The following is a 16098-nucleotide window of genomic DNA, read 5'->3' on the forward strand; positions in this document are numbered from 1 at the left end:
AGCTGTGGCTATCACAGTACAAAGCTCAACAAAGGCTCTGTACTATGAATTCTCCCATACAGGGAGAATGCACCGAGAGTCTCCCTGAGAATTGATTGACCTCGTTAGGAGTTGCTTAGTGAACAGGATTCCTAGAAGGAGCAGGATCTAATGAGGAGGGAAATGATCAAGTACAGGGGACGTGGCGAGCTCTTCTGCAGTGTGAATGTGGCCTCGTCCCTCGCTTCAGACATCCATTACCTGGACATGCTGAAGGAGTCTTAGCCCTCGGTTCTTCCGGCAGACGTGGGATCAGTTACTCCCTACACTTAACAGCTCCCAAAGGCCTCAGTTCCCACTTCCCCATCCCATGATGTCACAAACCCTAATATGGGTCAGCTCTTGGTATTATAAGTGCCACCCGCAGCAAAGGTCAGGAAGATTGGCGACGGGAAACTCAACAGGGTGGGGACAGAGCTTTATCTTCTCAGATCTTTATTTTCTCAGATCAATAGTAATTGATCTTGCCAGAGCCTATATCCCTTGGCCTATGCCATTCAGGATCAGCATGTTAACGGGATCTATTTTATCAAAGCTTGTAAAATACTGCCTGTGACCAAACGTTTAAAAACAAAACTTTCAAGTCTACCCATCTTCCCATCACCAGGCAAATAAACCTGAAAAAGAAGAAGATGGTACCGTTCTATGCTGCCCTGCCTGCTCTGTATTAGCTTCTTCATCATTCCATGCATTTCATCTTCTGGACTTGTAAGCAAAGATACATCAAGAAGGAAGGGTCTCCTTTAGGACCAAGGCTTGTCAGATCTGAGCAGTTGCCACGTTTGTCTTTGATGCCGAATGCAAAGGGGACCTTGCCTTTAGCTATTAGCCTAAAGGTTGGCCTATGGCCTGTTCTACTGTATTCCCAAGAGTGAAAGTTAGAATTGGGTCTCACACCCACAAAAAGAGATCAGGAAAGGGAGCTGGTCTTAACTTACATCCTCTGGCCATGGCTCTTGGGCAGTTTCTGTGTAGCACCCTACAGTTTATCTGCTCTGTGTCAGTGTGGCCTCGACCGCTTTTGTCAAGTTTAACGTGTCTTATAACCAGCCTTTATGAGCCCTTTGTGCCAGGAGAGCCTGTGTCCTTTGGAGAAGGTGGTCAGAGGTAGTCATGTGCTTGACATAAGTAAAAAGTAGGGGTGAGGGGTCCCACCAAGTCACCTTCCTCAAGGGAGTAGTACAAGGTCACATGCCTAGGACTGGACTCTTGTTTCCCTGGATTCCTGCCTAGTCCTCTCCACCAATTATTTTGCCATAAGACAGACTTCCATCAATTTCTCATAAGGGCAGATGGGTTTTGCCTCATGGAGAAAAGTCACTGGAAAATAAATGTTGGCCAATATGCAATGCTGACTCGTCCTGTGGAGCAGGACTTACAGTTATCCGTGGCTCGATCTGCCCGGTGTTGCAAGCCACGTGAGCTGGTTATTCCTTCATCCTCATTTCCTTGGGGATGAGGAAATTATTCTTATCAAGGTGAAACTTGTTGCTGGGCAACACAAAGCTAGTTAGTGATAGGGTGTGGGCTATAGAGGTGAAACTGCACCAACTCCAGGCTATACTGTTTGAGTCATATGACTTTGTTTACACAGAAATTAGTATTTGAATATGAAGCTAGGCACCTTCAGACCAATGAGCCCATCACAGAAGGATGCCTTGGCATGACTCAGATGTAGACTTTGAGACACCGGGTGGAAGCAAGGCTGCTGGTTCTTATTCTAGAAGGTAGGATCCCCATCATGGAGGACTGGCTTCGTTCTGGGTTCTGTCCTAAGCTTGTTGCTAGTTATAGAATTGGTCCTCACAACGTCTCTGTTTCAAAGGTTCTAGTATTAGCATACTTTACAACAAGGAAGTAGGGAAAGGGGCATGACCATGGCCAGGGACACCACTTAGACAGCGGTAGAACTTGGATCCAAGTGTCCAGTCTGACTCCTGACTGAGTCTGGTCCTGATGCTACTGTGATGAATGGGCACAGCATCCAGCCTGTGTTCTTTTTCATAACCTAACTAGAGCACAGTTCCATTTTCTTTGCTGACTCCTTCTGTGGAACATTACTTACAGTTATCCCTGGCTCTCGATCTGCCTGGTGTTGCAAGCCACGTGAGCTGGTTATTTCCTTCATCCTCATTTCCTTGGGGATGAGGAAAGGATTCTTATCAAGGTGAAGCTTGTCGCTGGGCTGTCTTCCCTTGTCGTTCTCTCTCATTGTGGAGTGTCTTAGTTTGGTTTCAATTGCTGTGATAAACACCATGACCAAAAGCAACCTGGGTGGAAACAGTTTCCTTTAGCTTACGACTCTTAGGTCACACACCATCACTGAGGGAAGTAGGAGCAGGGACTGAGGCAGAGGCTAAGGAAGAGGGCTGCTTACTGACTTGCTCCACCTCTTTGAATACTCAACCCAGGACCACCTGGCCAGGGGTGGCACTGCCCAGAGTGGGTGGACCCTCCTCCCCCATCAATCATTAGCCAATAAAATGCCCCACAGACTTACCTCCTGCCCAAACTGAGTGAGGTATCTTCTCCATTGATGTTCTTCCCAGGTGATCATGGCTTGTGTAAAGATCACACATGCATGAGAAAAAACACACACACACACAAACACACTTTAGCCAGAATGGGGATAGATGACTTCTTGGGGTACTGTCCATTCTGCCCTGGATTGTGCTAGAAAGCAAATGGTTGATCCTGCTGGAAGCCTGTGAGTCCACAGTACTACATCTGTAACTTCAAAGGGGTTATCTTCCTCTTTGCCTGCCTTGTTCCGTGGTCCTTCCGGTGACCAGGCTGTCCCAGGGACAGGACTAGGAGGTGTTTCTCCCAAAAAACTGTGCCTAAGGCCCTTTCTGCCCAAGCCTTCCCAGCTGTTTGTTTCTGTCACAAACCTCACCCCTGCTACAGTTCATTGTTATGAGGGGCTGTGATAAGAGGCCCCTGTTCCCACAAAGAGGACACTGGGTCATCTGTGCATGGGTCACGGGTTTCCAAAGAGGGCCTGGGAGGGCTGTGTGCCCAGGGTGCTCTTGAACTCCAAGCCTGCAGTGACCTAGGCTGCCCCAAGGAAGGTGGGAACGCTGGGCAGGGCTTTCTCTGCCCGTAGTGCATTCCCCAGCCCTTAGGCCAGCCAGTGTTGAAGGCCAAGGATGCTGTGTGACCTTAAGGATTGCTCTGGGTCAGCAAGTAGGTGAAACTTCTGAGCCATGTATCCAATGTAGTATAGTGTTCTCTCAAAAAGTGGGTATCCTTCCAAGTTTACACTTAAGCCTAATTGTGTTCTTAAGGTCATCTGTTCTTAAAAGATGCATTGAATCCTATCTGGGGATTCTTCTTTAGTTAATAAAGAAAATTTAAACTTTCTTTGTTGATGGTTTGAGATTAGTAGCTCTTATCAGGGAAAGTTGAAAAATGCTACATAGGTCGGACCACTAATTATGAAATCATTGCCACATACCATGTTTAATAAGCTGGGTGTGTATGAGGTTTACACATCTGTACACCACAAATATTTGTATATATGTAGCCCTCGAATATTTCTATATATTTTAATGAGCATATCTAGTAGATTCCAATATGGCATATCCATCCATACCTTATCACTGAATTTTTTTTTATTGATGTTAAATCTCTGACAGAAAACTATTGGAGAGGAGACTTTCAGTACATACGTAAGAGCACCGAGCCTCACGCGTAACATCTTGCTATGTGTTTGTTCTTTATTGCACGTGTGTTCAGCACACAAGACTTGGGCTGCTTTCAAAACTTCACAGAGCTTGCTGGATCTTGGGAGTGGGGACTTACGAGGCAGGCCGCTTGGATCTGAGGCCAGAGTTTGTGTTGTTGGAGGTAAAAAGCCGGTGCCCATGTAAATGAGAAGTAAAGGAGAAACAGCATTTCAGCAACACGCTCAGAAGCAGGACCTGAGCTGAGAGTAGACGTCAGCCGGTGGCTTTGTCACATTCTACTACTGCTCTGTCCTACTGGTGAGAAACAAGTGACCTCAGACAAAGAATTGAAGGGTTTTTTTTCTTTTTCTTTTTTTTTCTTTCTTTTTTTTGTTTTGTTTTTTATTTTTGTTTTTGTTTTTTGTTGTTGTTGTGTTGTTGTGTTTTTTTTATGAAAAAGTAAATAGCCACTAGCATTGTCCCTGAGGGCGTCTTATACCATCAGGTCCAATTTGCTGATGATTAGAAATGTGCTCCTTACACAGGGTTTGTAAGTGACCTTACTGAGGCTGGTGGCGCTGGGGTACGCTTGGCATGTTTGCCTTACTGGGGTCCAGGTCAAGGACTGTGCTGTGTTTAAGGCTGCTCCTGCCTCTGCCCCCCAGGAAAAAGCAGGGGGAAATGGTGTTCCCGCTGGAAGCTGTGGGTCATGGCTGTGGGTCTGTCCCCTTTACCACTCTCCCTTCCTCCTGTCCTGCTTTTGGTTTTTCAAGACAGGGTCTCTCTGTATAGCCCTGGCTGTCCTAGAACTCACTCTGTAGACCAGGCTGGTCTTGGACACAGAGATCTGCCTGCCTCTGCCTCCCGAGTGCTGGTGAGCACCTCCACCACCCACTTCCTTTGCGACTTTAGAGAGAGACTTCTACTTACACCAGGGACCTGGGCTCTAAGGCCAGACTGCATGTTAACTACTTCAGCTTGCTTTTGTCCGGTATCAGGCAGTGACGATGGAAGAGAAGAATTTTTAATTATCTGTGCTTGCGTCCAAACTAACATTTTCTCTATTAGTAGTGTTGAGCTGATAGAGTTATATCAAATTACTGTCTTAAGCAAACAGGGGACAATGTAAAAGGAGACAATGGCCAGATTAAAATTGTTCTCAGTGTAATAACTTTGTGGGGTGATGAAAGTCGGCATATGGAAGACACCATGTCAGCACACATGCGTAGTCCTCACCCTGACCTCTCAAATGACGGTCCTCTCAGAGGGGTTATTAGGGTATAATGATAGAGGTGGAGAACTGGGGTGTGTGGCCATAGTCAATCTCTACCCAGGGATCAGCTTGTCACTCTCCCGAATGCTGCCCTATGGCTGTCCCCCTATTCTGTCATCTAAGTTGTCTTTGCCCCCCCTTGGTGACTTCTTACCTCCCTCTGTTCGTTGTCCCAGCTGTCCTCAATCCTAGGAAAGATTTGCCTGCTCCATGTTGGAGGTTGGCCTCTGAGACACCCTACAGTTTTGTTCTGTGCTAACACCTGGTACCAAATGGTCCCTGAGTTGTCTTTGGAGCTGCTCTCAGGGAGGGGGCCCTTGCCCTTGAGACAAGCACACAGCCCCCTACCTGTGAGTACAAGAAGCAAGCTTCTTAGTCATAGCCCTGACTGCAGGGGGAGGAGGTGGCCATAACTGATCCACCCACGGTGATAGCTCCCAGAAGAACGGTGAATGGAAAGACAGGCGGACTGTAAAGGTGTTTGCTGTGGCCCTGAAATCTCAGCCTGGTTACAGCCGAGGTTTGGTTTTGTTACCATCACATGCTCATAGAGGGTTTCTGTTCCCTTGATTCGTGTTGTCAGGGACACAGCAGTGGAGGGGTCTCTGATGTCATAGCAAAGGGAAAGGGAAGCTGGTAAGCTATAGATTGGGAATCCCTCAAGTTAGAAGGCAAAGCCCTGCAGTCAGTCAATGGGCTGGAAAAATGCAGTTCCCAGGAGAGACGGGACTGCATGAGACAACAGTGTCATCTTCTGTGGGAGCTGTTCAAGAAGCTTCCAGGCAGGGAGTGGCTCTTGTTCTAGTTGATCCTTAGATTTTCTGGTGTTTGCTGAAGTTGTATGAGAGTCTCAGAAACAACAGATGGCATAATCCTCTCTGGTTATCTTGTTTGGGGCTTGTGAAATGGCTGGGCGGGCCCTGGCTGATGGCACTGTGGCTGAACAAGTGGTGTTTCTTTCTGCCTGCACACAGAAGGGGTCGGAAGAGCCTGCAGTTGCTGTGCATATGATGTCAGAGTTCCCTGGGCACAGAGCTGCCCAGCTGTCCCTTAGATGAGCTATTGGTCTCTTCTTGTAGGATCATGGACATCATGGACTCTGGACTGAAACAGCTTGAACAGGAGTGGGGTGAAGGGTAGGACGGAGTGGGGGTGCTGCTTGGAGCATCCCCTCTGCTGCCCCAGAGTTGATTCCCCAGTTCTCGATCTCCCTGTCCTTGTGACCTTTTGTCTGTTTCTTTCCTATTGATCCTGGAATGACACCTGAACCCACATTAGGACTTTGGCCTGACACAGAATGCACTATAAATTAGAAAAATACCTGTGGTTTTAAATGATATAGAATGAGGGCATAAAAAGGCACCTCTTGGAAATAACTTTTTACTTCATTAACAAACCAAAAGTAGCTTTGGACCCACGAAGGCACAGGGGCAGTGCAGAGGCCCCCAGCCCAGTCATGCTTGACTGTCTGCCTGGAAGGCTGGTTTGCTCAGTCAGTCCTGCTCTCTGACAGACACAGCAGCCAAAGCCCTGAGGGAGACCCACCTTCCTAAGAGTTTAAATGGGCATATGTAGAACAGGGGAGAGGAAGTTTAAAATATGCAGGTGATTCTCCATGGTAGGTCTAGGGATACCAGTGTGTGTGTGTGTGTGTGTGTGTGTGTGTGTGTGTGTGTGTGTCTGTCTGTCTGTTTGTCTGTCTGTCTGTCTGTCCCCATCTGTCTGGGTCTAGAGTGGTCTCAGATTAATTATCTCTGCCTCAGTCTCCTGAGTGCTGGGATTATAGGAGTGTGACCCATGCTTGCCTTGGGGAAGCTCCATTTTTCCATTTGCAGGATAGTGATTACTGAAAACAAAAGCTAACTTTAGTGTGTGACCCATGGAAAGCAGAGGCAGGGTGCATAGCCCTAGTCCTTGGCAGTCCTTCCTGGTAAGACAGTTTCTACCCTCCTGCCAACCTGTTTCTCAAGCATATAGATTAACATGGCCTTTTCAAAAATTTAGAAGCCCAACTGGAAACACATTGAGTGTGGTAAGCATTGTGTCTATCTAGGTTGTAGAACAGGGGATACCACTGAAATGCAGTGCACTGGTGTTAGAAATCTATTTTAAGTTACACCGTACATGATCTAGACCTCTGACATCTGGGATATCTTTATTGTCCTTGTAAGACACCTAATAGTATCTGTGGTCCTTGAGAAAAGAGTAGCGTATACACCTCTCTCCCAAAAGATGTGACAGGCAATAGTGCATCTAGATATTGGCACATACCGCTGCTTGGGAGGGCACAGTCACCCCAGGTGAGATGAGAACCTCAGCGTCAGCGTCTTCTCAGAGGATCAGAGATGGGAAGAGGAGATGCCTGTCCTAGGAGCTGATGAAGTTTATTGACCAAAGCTGGTAGGCACTGAGCACAAAGAACACAGCACGTGCTGATGCGTTTGATCCCTTAACAGTCAGGACACCCATTTTTCTGTACCCAGCATGGTCTTTGGGTTCATCAGAGCAAAAGCGTAAGAAACTACCTCTGTTTGTATCTTAAAATCTGAAGATAACAGCAGCCCATGCAAGGTGCTTTGCATTTCTACGAGTTTTGGCCTTAAATCTAAGGCATTAGCTCTCTTGCTGTCCCAGGATTTGCTGGAGAACAGCTGCTCTGCTGCCGGAATCCCTTGTTCCCATCAACTTGAGAGCCATCCCGAGCTGGACAGAGAACAGGTGGCTGGCCACTGGCTGTGTCCTGATCACACTGGGTCACACCCTTTTGTCTTCATAAACTATGACGGAATGTGAGAACTGGTTAGAGACGCAGGTCCCCCAACACCTCCCTGTGGGAGCTCAGGCCTTTGTCCCTACTAAGAGATGGAGACTTAGCCAGGGACCATCCTTCAAGGTAGAGGAGGGTCTTCTTCACTTTCAAAAGCAAACTCACATGCAGTTGGCTTTATCCAACTGTCTCATGCTTGCAGAAGACCTGGGGCTGAAGGGCAGTTTGTTAAGACTTTTGTGAGATTCCTGTGTCTAGGGGTGATGGCAATAATACAGAAATAATAAATAGTTTCTCTGAAGTACATGATTAGATGTGCTCCCCCAGATCAAGGTAGTAAATTTACTGATATTTGGACCTTATATTATTAATTTAATATTTTATTCTTCTATACCTACACCTTACTTACAGTTCATACAGCAGAAAAACACACACACCACCCCCGTTTGGTATTTTCAGTGTAAATTACCTAAGCTTTGTGCTTTGAAACCTGCATGGTATTTCTTTTTCTATAAAGCTCCCAAAGGGCCACCCTAGCCAGGGACCCATCCATCTTCAGTCCCTCAGAGGCCAAAGCTGGAATCAGGAGCATCCTTACAGAATCTGTACTAAGCAGGTTCCTCAGCTAAGACCGGGTCATCCATTTTACCTGAGGTCTGACCTGGGGCCACTTCCTTTTGCCCCACTGATTGGTTGATCCTTGCCTTCCTTTTGCACTTTCTAGAGTTTTTTCTTTTCCTCATCTTCAGGTTGTATCACAAAACAGGAGCCTGGGGGTCCCTGTAGTCTCAGTAGGATGTTAAAACAAAAGGATCCCTGCTTTCCCCCCCCCACTTCCCACCCAAGCTGATATTTGTGAGTACTCCCCATTCCCCACATGTTACGTTAATCCTGTGGTAGCAGTGAGTAATCCTGGCTCTGTGGATTGGATGATGTGCTCGGCATCATTCGGATGCCCACATCTTACTCCTCACTGCAGCCGTGGGAAGCAGGGCACTGTTCTCTTCTGGGGGATGAGGAAGCCAGACATGCAGAGGCTAAATGCAAGCAGCCTCTCTGAGACCACAGCTTTTGATTGACAGACCTGAGCTGGTCCAAGATTTGTGTATGAAGCTTTGAAAAGCACTGCATCACCCCATCATGTGGTATGCATGCCCTTCGCCCAGTATGATAGTGTTAGTTAAGGGGCATGGTGGGCAGACAGCAATGTCAGATGACACCAAGTTTGTCCTCTTCCAGTAGCGTCTCTGGATGGCCTGGGATCTCCAGGCTGCTGTTAAATTATGACCTTCCTGGTTCCAGGAACGTCTTTCTCTATGTAACGTGTATCTTCTCGATTCAAGTAAATTCCCCATTTGGAGTTTATCTCCCTTCTTAGGTCTGCTGGTCTTTCTAAATTTTTATAGGTTATAAACAAAACATGGTTGTGTCACAAGGAGAGGCAGAACTCAGTGCTGAGAAGAAGCATCCCTCCCGGTTTCAAAGTGGCATCTCTTAGACTGGAGCTTCCCAACTTCAGCAGCAGGATCTGCCAAGGGCATCCTCAACCCCTTAGCCTGTCTCCCATCTGTTTTTACAGATTTGAGTTCTCTGTCAGCTAGAGAGAACCCTGGGCACAGTATGTCTGTGTATGTCTGAGTTTTTGTGAAATGGATATGCAGAAAGTTGTTCTGGTCCTGAGGTCTGAGTCCTTTCCTCCCAGATAAGTAAGCGGCAGGGATTAAACACATCACCTCCGAAAGATGCTCACGGGAAATGCTCACACTGGACTCCTTGGAGTGAACATCCATCTCTGTGACACAGACTGTGGAAAACAAGCTTAAGGAACAAGGAGAAAGAGTCAAAAACCTCAGGTTATTGGGTCCTCAGCAAGATAACTGTCCTAGCATCTTCAGGGGACGTGGAGTGGGTGGGTAGTTAGGGATGAAAGACAGCTGTTATCTAGAAATAACCAAATGCAATTCATGAGCCTCAATTGAGTCACAGCTTTAAGATGGAGGAATCAAACTAAAAATGGAGCAGGCTTGGCAAAGGGTGGACGAGGCGTTGGATACGAGTAGGCAGTTTTCTTGAGTGAATTGATTGTCTTGTAGCTGTGCGAGGAAATGCCCTTATTTTAGGAGGTCTGTGCTAAAGCATTTAGGGATGAACTATTAGACACACCATTTGCAGATGGCTCAAAAAACGTGTATGTATGCTTTAGAATAGAAAACAATAAGGGGGAATGTTAGCAGAAACTGTTGACTCTGGTGTTGGGTACGTAGCTGTTCCTTGCTTATTCTTGACTCTTTACGTCTGTGTTCAATGTGATTATAATACAATAATAAGGTGTAAGCTGAGTAAGGACTCTGACCTCGCCCCCTTCCCCTGTTGCTTCTTTGCCAAGCTGGGAGGGTAAGATGGGATGCAGCATTGATTGACAGCTCCAGCTTTCCTGCACCTTCGCAGTGGAGATGAACTTTGTTCCTTGGTATATGTTCCAGTAATCTAAGAAATCTGGCCAACGGGCACGGCCTGATTCCGGTTTTGTGTGCACTTTGTTCCCTTCTGACAATAGGAACTTGGAAAAGACAGAGGCCTTATGTTCTACGGCACACACCTAGCTCCGAACTTCTCTCTTGGACAGTTAGGGGTCGTGAAGACTGTATACCACCATGACCACCTCCTTGCTCTCTGTTTGGATAACGGGAAGATAATCTTGTGTCATTCTCCACTTAGTCTCCCTTCCTCTCCCAGAAGGTTTTTTAATGGGCTTTTCATGACAATTTTGTAACATTTTCTGTAACAGGCTCTCCAGGTGACACACAATCACTGTGCCTGTGACAGTAAGGTCAGGTCTCCTGACTGGAAATGAATTTGTTGGCTTTTTTCCCAGGTGGTTTATGAGGGAGTGTGGGGGCTGAAATGGCAGTTAACCAAGGAGAGGCCCCTGCTGAGGAGTACCAAGCCTGGCCCTGTGGTTCACAGAGATCTATAATGAAGATCTATTTCCCCTTTGACACTGTGAGGTTGTCTCAGCAGGTGCCTGCCTGTCAGTGCCTTTAGCCAAATGGAGCCTCTTCTCAGAACACAGCCTAGTCAAGTCCCCTGCTGCGTTCCCAGGCTTTCCCTTGTCCAGCTAGCATGACTTACCCATCTGGGGAAACTGCCTTGTTAGTTAGTCAGCCTAGACTATCATGACATCCTCTGATGTAGCAGTTAGGAAACGTGCTGGGGACCCATGGGCCTTATCTCCCGGTTCAAAATAACGGCAGCGTTTTCATCTCAGCCATTCTGTTACAAACATGGGACTTTGTTTTTGGGGAGGGAAGTGTTCTTTGGTTACAGGCAGGGAAAATGCCTTATTTCATAAGATTGTAATTGCCTTGACTTTGGCATGGACCATTTACCAACCCCAAGGCCTGAAGTTCCTCGCAGCCTTTCTTTCTCTTCACACTCCTCACCGAGAGCACAGCTGACACTCCGAATTGCCACCGAGAGAGAACATGACAGAGACCTGCAGTTCAGCAAGGGGACACATACGTATAGTCTGAAAAGCCACTTTAAATAGAAGAGGGACAAGGATGGGGACAGGCTGGAAGTAACAGCAAGTTGGTTTTTTAAACAGCTGGGGGGAGGGGCTCTCCAGAGGTCTCTCCACTTATAACAGACTGGGCAACTGCTGCCTCCAGGGAGCCCTCCTGGCTCCTTTGCAGGTCTCCTCCAGCCCGGATTATAAACAGTCGGTGTCATTATAGCCAATCCCTGTGAACCGTTTGTTTCTCAGAAGGCTTTTCTGTTTCCACAGCCTTTGGTTAAGAAGTCCTTGGGAGTGACACCTGTGTTTGTGCTTAGTGCTAATCTTTTCTCTCCAGTTGGATTTGGAAGTCTGGTGTAGGCAATGCAGAAATACAAAATGAGGTCCACGTGCTTCTTGAAAAGCTCACCAGACAGGCTTAGTTAGACACAAGTGACTATCCCTGCTGAAACCAGTGCCGTACAGGGTACTTTATCAGGCTTGTGTTTATCTCTTACAGTTGTCTCATGAGGGAGGGGCAGCCTAGCAGTCGCTGTGTAGGTTGTAGCTGAAGACACACTGAGAAGTTACTTACCCACAGTGCCAGGCAGTGGTGGACCTGGCTCTAGAACCCAGATCTGAGGGAATCCAAGTGTTTTTAATGGAACACATGACCTCCTCCCTTAACCAAGTGTGACACAGCCTGGCAGCTTACTAAACACAGTGTCGTTGTTAGTATTGTACAGACTTCGTCTTAATCACATCCCATGTGACTATTGTGATGCAATTTAAATACATATTTCATGTGATGAGTACTGTCACCGCTCACTGCAGTGTCAGCCAGCCGGCAGAGTGCTGGTGTGTGGTACACTGACCGCCATTTTGAGCTTTGACACTGGACTTTGCTATTGCCACATTTGCCTCCCTCTTCCACAGTTGCCTGCCTCACCCAAGCCCAGCATTCAAGGGGCTCTTTGTAGTCCCCATGGCGTTGGCATGACCTCGGTTAATGAGATGGAATCATTCAGAGCAGGGCCATATGCCCAGATGTCAGATACAAGCTGCATGATCCGGCCTGACCTTGGAGAGGGATGGTGAGCTGGGGCTGCAGACCAGCAGTGCCAACTCTGATGGAGGAAGGGTTCAGGCTCTGAAGGAGGGTTGAGCCACTGGGGCAGAGTCCTCTGGTAATGAAGTCATGTGTCCTCAGAAGCAGAATGAGCTCTCTGTGAACTCAGGAACAATGGGGATGTTGAGTCCCAGACCTGGGGTGAATGAAGGCTCGGGCCAAGGGACATGAGATGAATCGGGACAATTCAAGAGATGCATTCAAGGACAACTTTCTGTTGTCAACAAGTGGACCCAGCTGTAATGACACCTAGTTAATGGCCCTCAGTGTACCATTTTGAATAATTTTCTCAAGTCATGACCTCGTTACGGCCTTTTGAAAAGTTTTAACTCACATAAATTAACTTCTCTAAAATAATGTGAGGAACGCATGGGAAATAAGTTTGGGCAGCAATGTCTTGTTTACCCTTTCTCCCCGGGATCCTTTCCCCTTGCATCTTTACTCAGCTAGGAACCAAATACTTGGCCGGTAATTTGATTTCCAGGCAGTTGAAGGTTTTTTACTCTCTCCTATTAAATAGCTAAAACTGGCGGTGTTTGGGAGAACTTGGCGTCTGTGCGAGCACAGCATGGCCACTGCCTCACAAACTCTCCAAGGGGCAGTCAAAGTTCCCTGCCTGCCGCGTCTGCATCTCTCCGTAACGGTTGGCTGCTGGGGCAGCGTCCTAGGTAGCAAGTGTCCCAGCCGAGGGCCGGTGGGAGCCTGATAAAGTTCCCCACCGCCCGCCACTCAGTGTTGGGGCAAAAAAAAAAAAAAAAAAAAAAAAGGGGAACAATGGCAACCAGAAAGCGCCCCGGGCCCCCGGGGGGGGGGGCTGGGCGGGGGAAGGTGGGCGGGATGGTGGCGGGCGTCCCGGGTGGGGGTGGCGCGGGGCGGGGCGGGGCCTGGCCCGCCTCTCACCCTCCTCCTCTCTGGACATAGGTGAAGCTACTGGCCGCTGGGACTCAGCACTCTGTATGAATGCCGTCAGCTCGGGATCCAGACCTCACTGCTTCTGCTGCCTGGGACCGGACTGAGCGACCCTCGCCGAGACTTCCTTCCCGGACCTCCTCGCAACTCACAGCAGTCTTTCTGGATTGACCCGGTGGACTCCAGCCTCGCTTTCCCACCGTGAACATCAATATGTGTCATGTCATTGTCACCTGCCGCTCGATGCTCTGGACCCTCCTGAGTATCGTCGTGGCCTTTGCTGAGCTCGTCGCCTTCATGAGCGCGGACTGGCTGATCGGGAAAGCCAAGACCCGCAGCGGCGACGACCAGGCAGGCTCGGACTCCGAGTCCCACTACCTGGGCATCCTCTGCATCCGCACCCCTGCCATGCAGCAAGTCCCTCGGGACACATTGTGCGGGACCTACGCCAAGAGCTTCGGGGAGATAGCCAGCGGCTTCTGGAAGGCCACCGCTATTTTCCTGGCCATGGGGATCTTCATTCTCTGTGTAGTGGCCTTGGTGTCCGTCTTCACCATGTGCGTGCAAAGCATCATGAGAAAAAGCATTTTCAACGTCTGCGGGCTCCTGCAGGGAATCGCAGGTGAGTGCTGGGGTAAGCGGAGGAGCCTGAGCTCGGGACTCCTGGCATTTATTGCTTGCATCTGTTGGAGAGGGCTGGCCAAGATCACTTTCCTCTGGCTGCACTGTCTCGACAGTAAGACCCAGGCTGGCGATCTGGCATCGCAAGCCACTCCTCCTTGCTTGTTTTCTCTGAGTCTGAGTTGAGTAACTGTTCTACTTTTTGCTTTTCTCATTAAATTAAAACTGTGCTTTCAAGAGCACGCGCCCGGTGCGCGTGTGGTGAGGGCATATCTGCAAGGTTTGGTCGGAGCTGGTCCTAACTGCAGTAAGAACTCTGCTAACACGGAGAGACTTTGCCTTGGAGCCGGTGTTTAGTTAGAGGCAGAGAGGTTGCCCTCCTACCCTGGTGAGTTCAGCTTTGGGCGGGGAGGACTCCAGCCTCCCGGGAAGGGATTAGCATCAGCTGCTCTGTGTTTAATAATGCTCCACTTAACGTTGTCTCCTGGAGCCTGACAGAATGTTCTGTGCAGTCAGATCGGAAGATGCAAGCTAACTACTTTGGGTACTTCTCACTAACGAGCTTGTTGGAAATCGATTGGAAAGTCTTGGGTTCTTGATAGTGATCCCGGAGAGAAGGCTTCAAGAAAAGGTCTTTGGACCCTGGCACTACCTAGGTTCCACCAGAGGATTTGAAAGGTAGACTCTGGTCCAAGACAACATCGGTTAGCCCAGGCTGAAGGGAGTGCCTCTGTGCAGTTGAGTTAGAACACATCCTCAGAGGTAGAATGAACAGGGGGAGCATGCCTATTTTAAACGGGGTACTGTCAGTTTCAGCTGCAGTGGGAAGAGCAGGAATCTACCACAGCCCTGTTGAAGAACCCAGGTGGTTCCCTCACATCACTGCATTAGCAGGAGAGCAGCTGAGCCCGGATCCAGGGAGGCGGGGAGCCAAAGGGCTTTACTGTGAGCTGATTTACTCAGCCTCACAGCGAAGTCGTGAGCTCAGCCGGGGCTGCTTCCAAATAAACAGATCAAATGACAGGGCTTTTTTCAAACAGCTGATAAGATAACTTTTGTTTTTTTTCTGTTCCTCAAACCTTAGGGGGCACTGTATTCAATGACGGAGGATGGGGTAATGGGTTGAGAGAGATGACACACCCTGCCCTGCAGCCTGAGCTGCCTCCCCGGGGTTACTCTCCTTATGACAGTCTTTGGGCACTCACTTATCTGAGAGTGTCTGCCCAGAGTGGCCAAGGAGATGTAGGCATTCACAGAATCTGCTAGACCAGGCTTCCATCTTTTTAGCTTTGCTGCTAACTAGCAGGTTCACTTTGGGACAGAGTGCCATCCCACCTCTCTATGCAAAGTGGGTAGGCTGGAATGTGATGTCACTTCTGTGCGTGTTTTCAGCTTAGGCTTCTAATTCTGTGTGGCTTTTGGTCCTTTAGATTCACTTGTGAAATCTGAACCTATATCCTTGATATTCTCGGTGTTTCACCTCCCAGAATCCTTAAAGGCAGAAGGGTTGGATCCTTTTTTTTTCTTCTTGTCAGCTTTCTTCTCCTCTGACGTACTGCCTCGGGTGTCTTATCTTAAAACGTTTGTGAAGTGTTACCAAAGTGGTTTAAAAAGTCAAACTAAACAAACACGTAGCCTGCACCCAGAATTCAGTAATCCTCTTGAAGGCCTCTGGTTAGCCTTTAGGGTTTTAACTTTCCGACAGGTCCAATTGACCTTCCATGGTTTGTGGGGTTTTTAAACTGACCTGCAAGAGACTCCTGGTGTGTCCTTCTAGGAGCTCTTCTTCAGCTGAAAAGCTCACAGAAATATTTACGTTCTGGCAAACAAACAAAAAACAGTGGCTATTTACAGCGGTGGGGGGGGAGTAGGGGGCACAGTCTGGGCTCCAGCACATCCTTTGTAGTCTTTGGATACAAAGTAGATATCCTTTATCCTTTGGTCTTGAAGACTGTTCTGGTGCAACTTCTTTTGTTTCTTTTTCTTATGTTTCTTTTTTTTGTTTTGTGTTTTGTTTTTTTGTTTTGTTTTTCGAGTCTGGGTTTCTCTTATAGCCCGGGCTGTCCTGGAACTCACTCTGTAGACCAGGCTGGCCTTGAACTCAGAAATCTGCCTGCCTCTGCCTCCCAAGTGCTGGGATTAAAGGCGTGCGCCACCACTGCCCGGTTTTTTCCCTTGAACATATGGGAATCCTCC

At 48.2% G+C, this 16098-nt stretch overlaps 1 protein-coding gene across 2 annotated transcripts in view; it reads left to right on the forward strand.

Annotated features, from left to right (window-relative positions):
* Positions 1–16098, forward strand: part of Lhfpl2 (LHFPL tetraspan subfamily member 2) — a 135201-nt gene that overhangs the window by 103970 nt on the left and 15133 nt on the right. For both annotated transcript variants that reach the window (XM_028760203.1, XM_028760202.1), the window contains exon 3: positions 13294–13903. In XM_028760203.1, the coding sequence (XP_028616036.1) occupies positions 13495–13903 (409 nt within the window). In that variant the 5' untranslated portion in view covers positions 13294–13494. The remainder of the gene's footprint in view (positions 1–13293; positions 13904–16098) is intronic.

Source organism: Grammomys surdaster, unplaced genomic scaffold (genome assembly GCF_004785775.1).
Source record: "Grammomys surdaster isolate TR1022 unplaced genomic scaffold, NIH_TR_1.0 126391, whole genome shotgun sequence".
NCBI lineage: Eukaryota > Metazoa > Chordata > Mammalia > Rodentia > Muridae > Grammomys > Grammomys surdaster.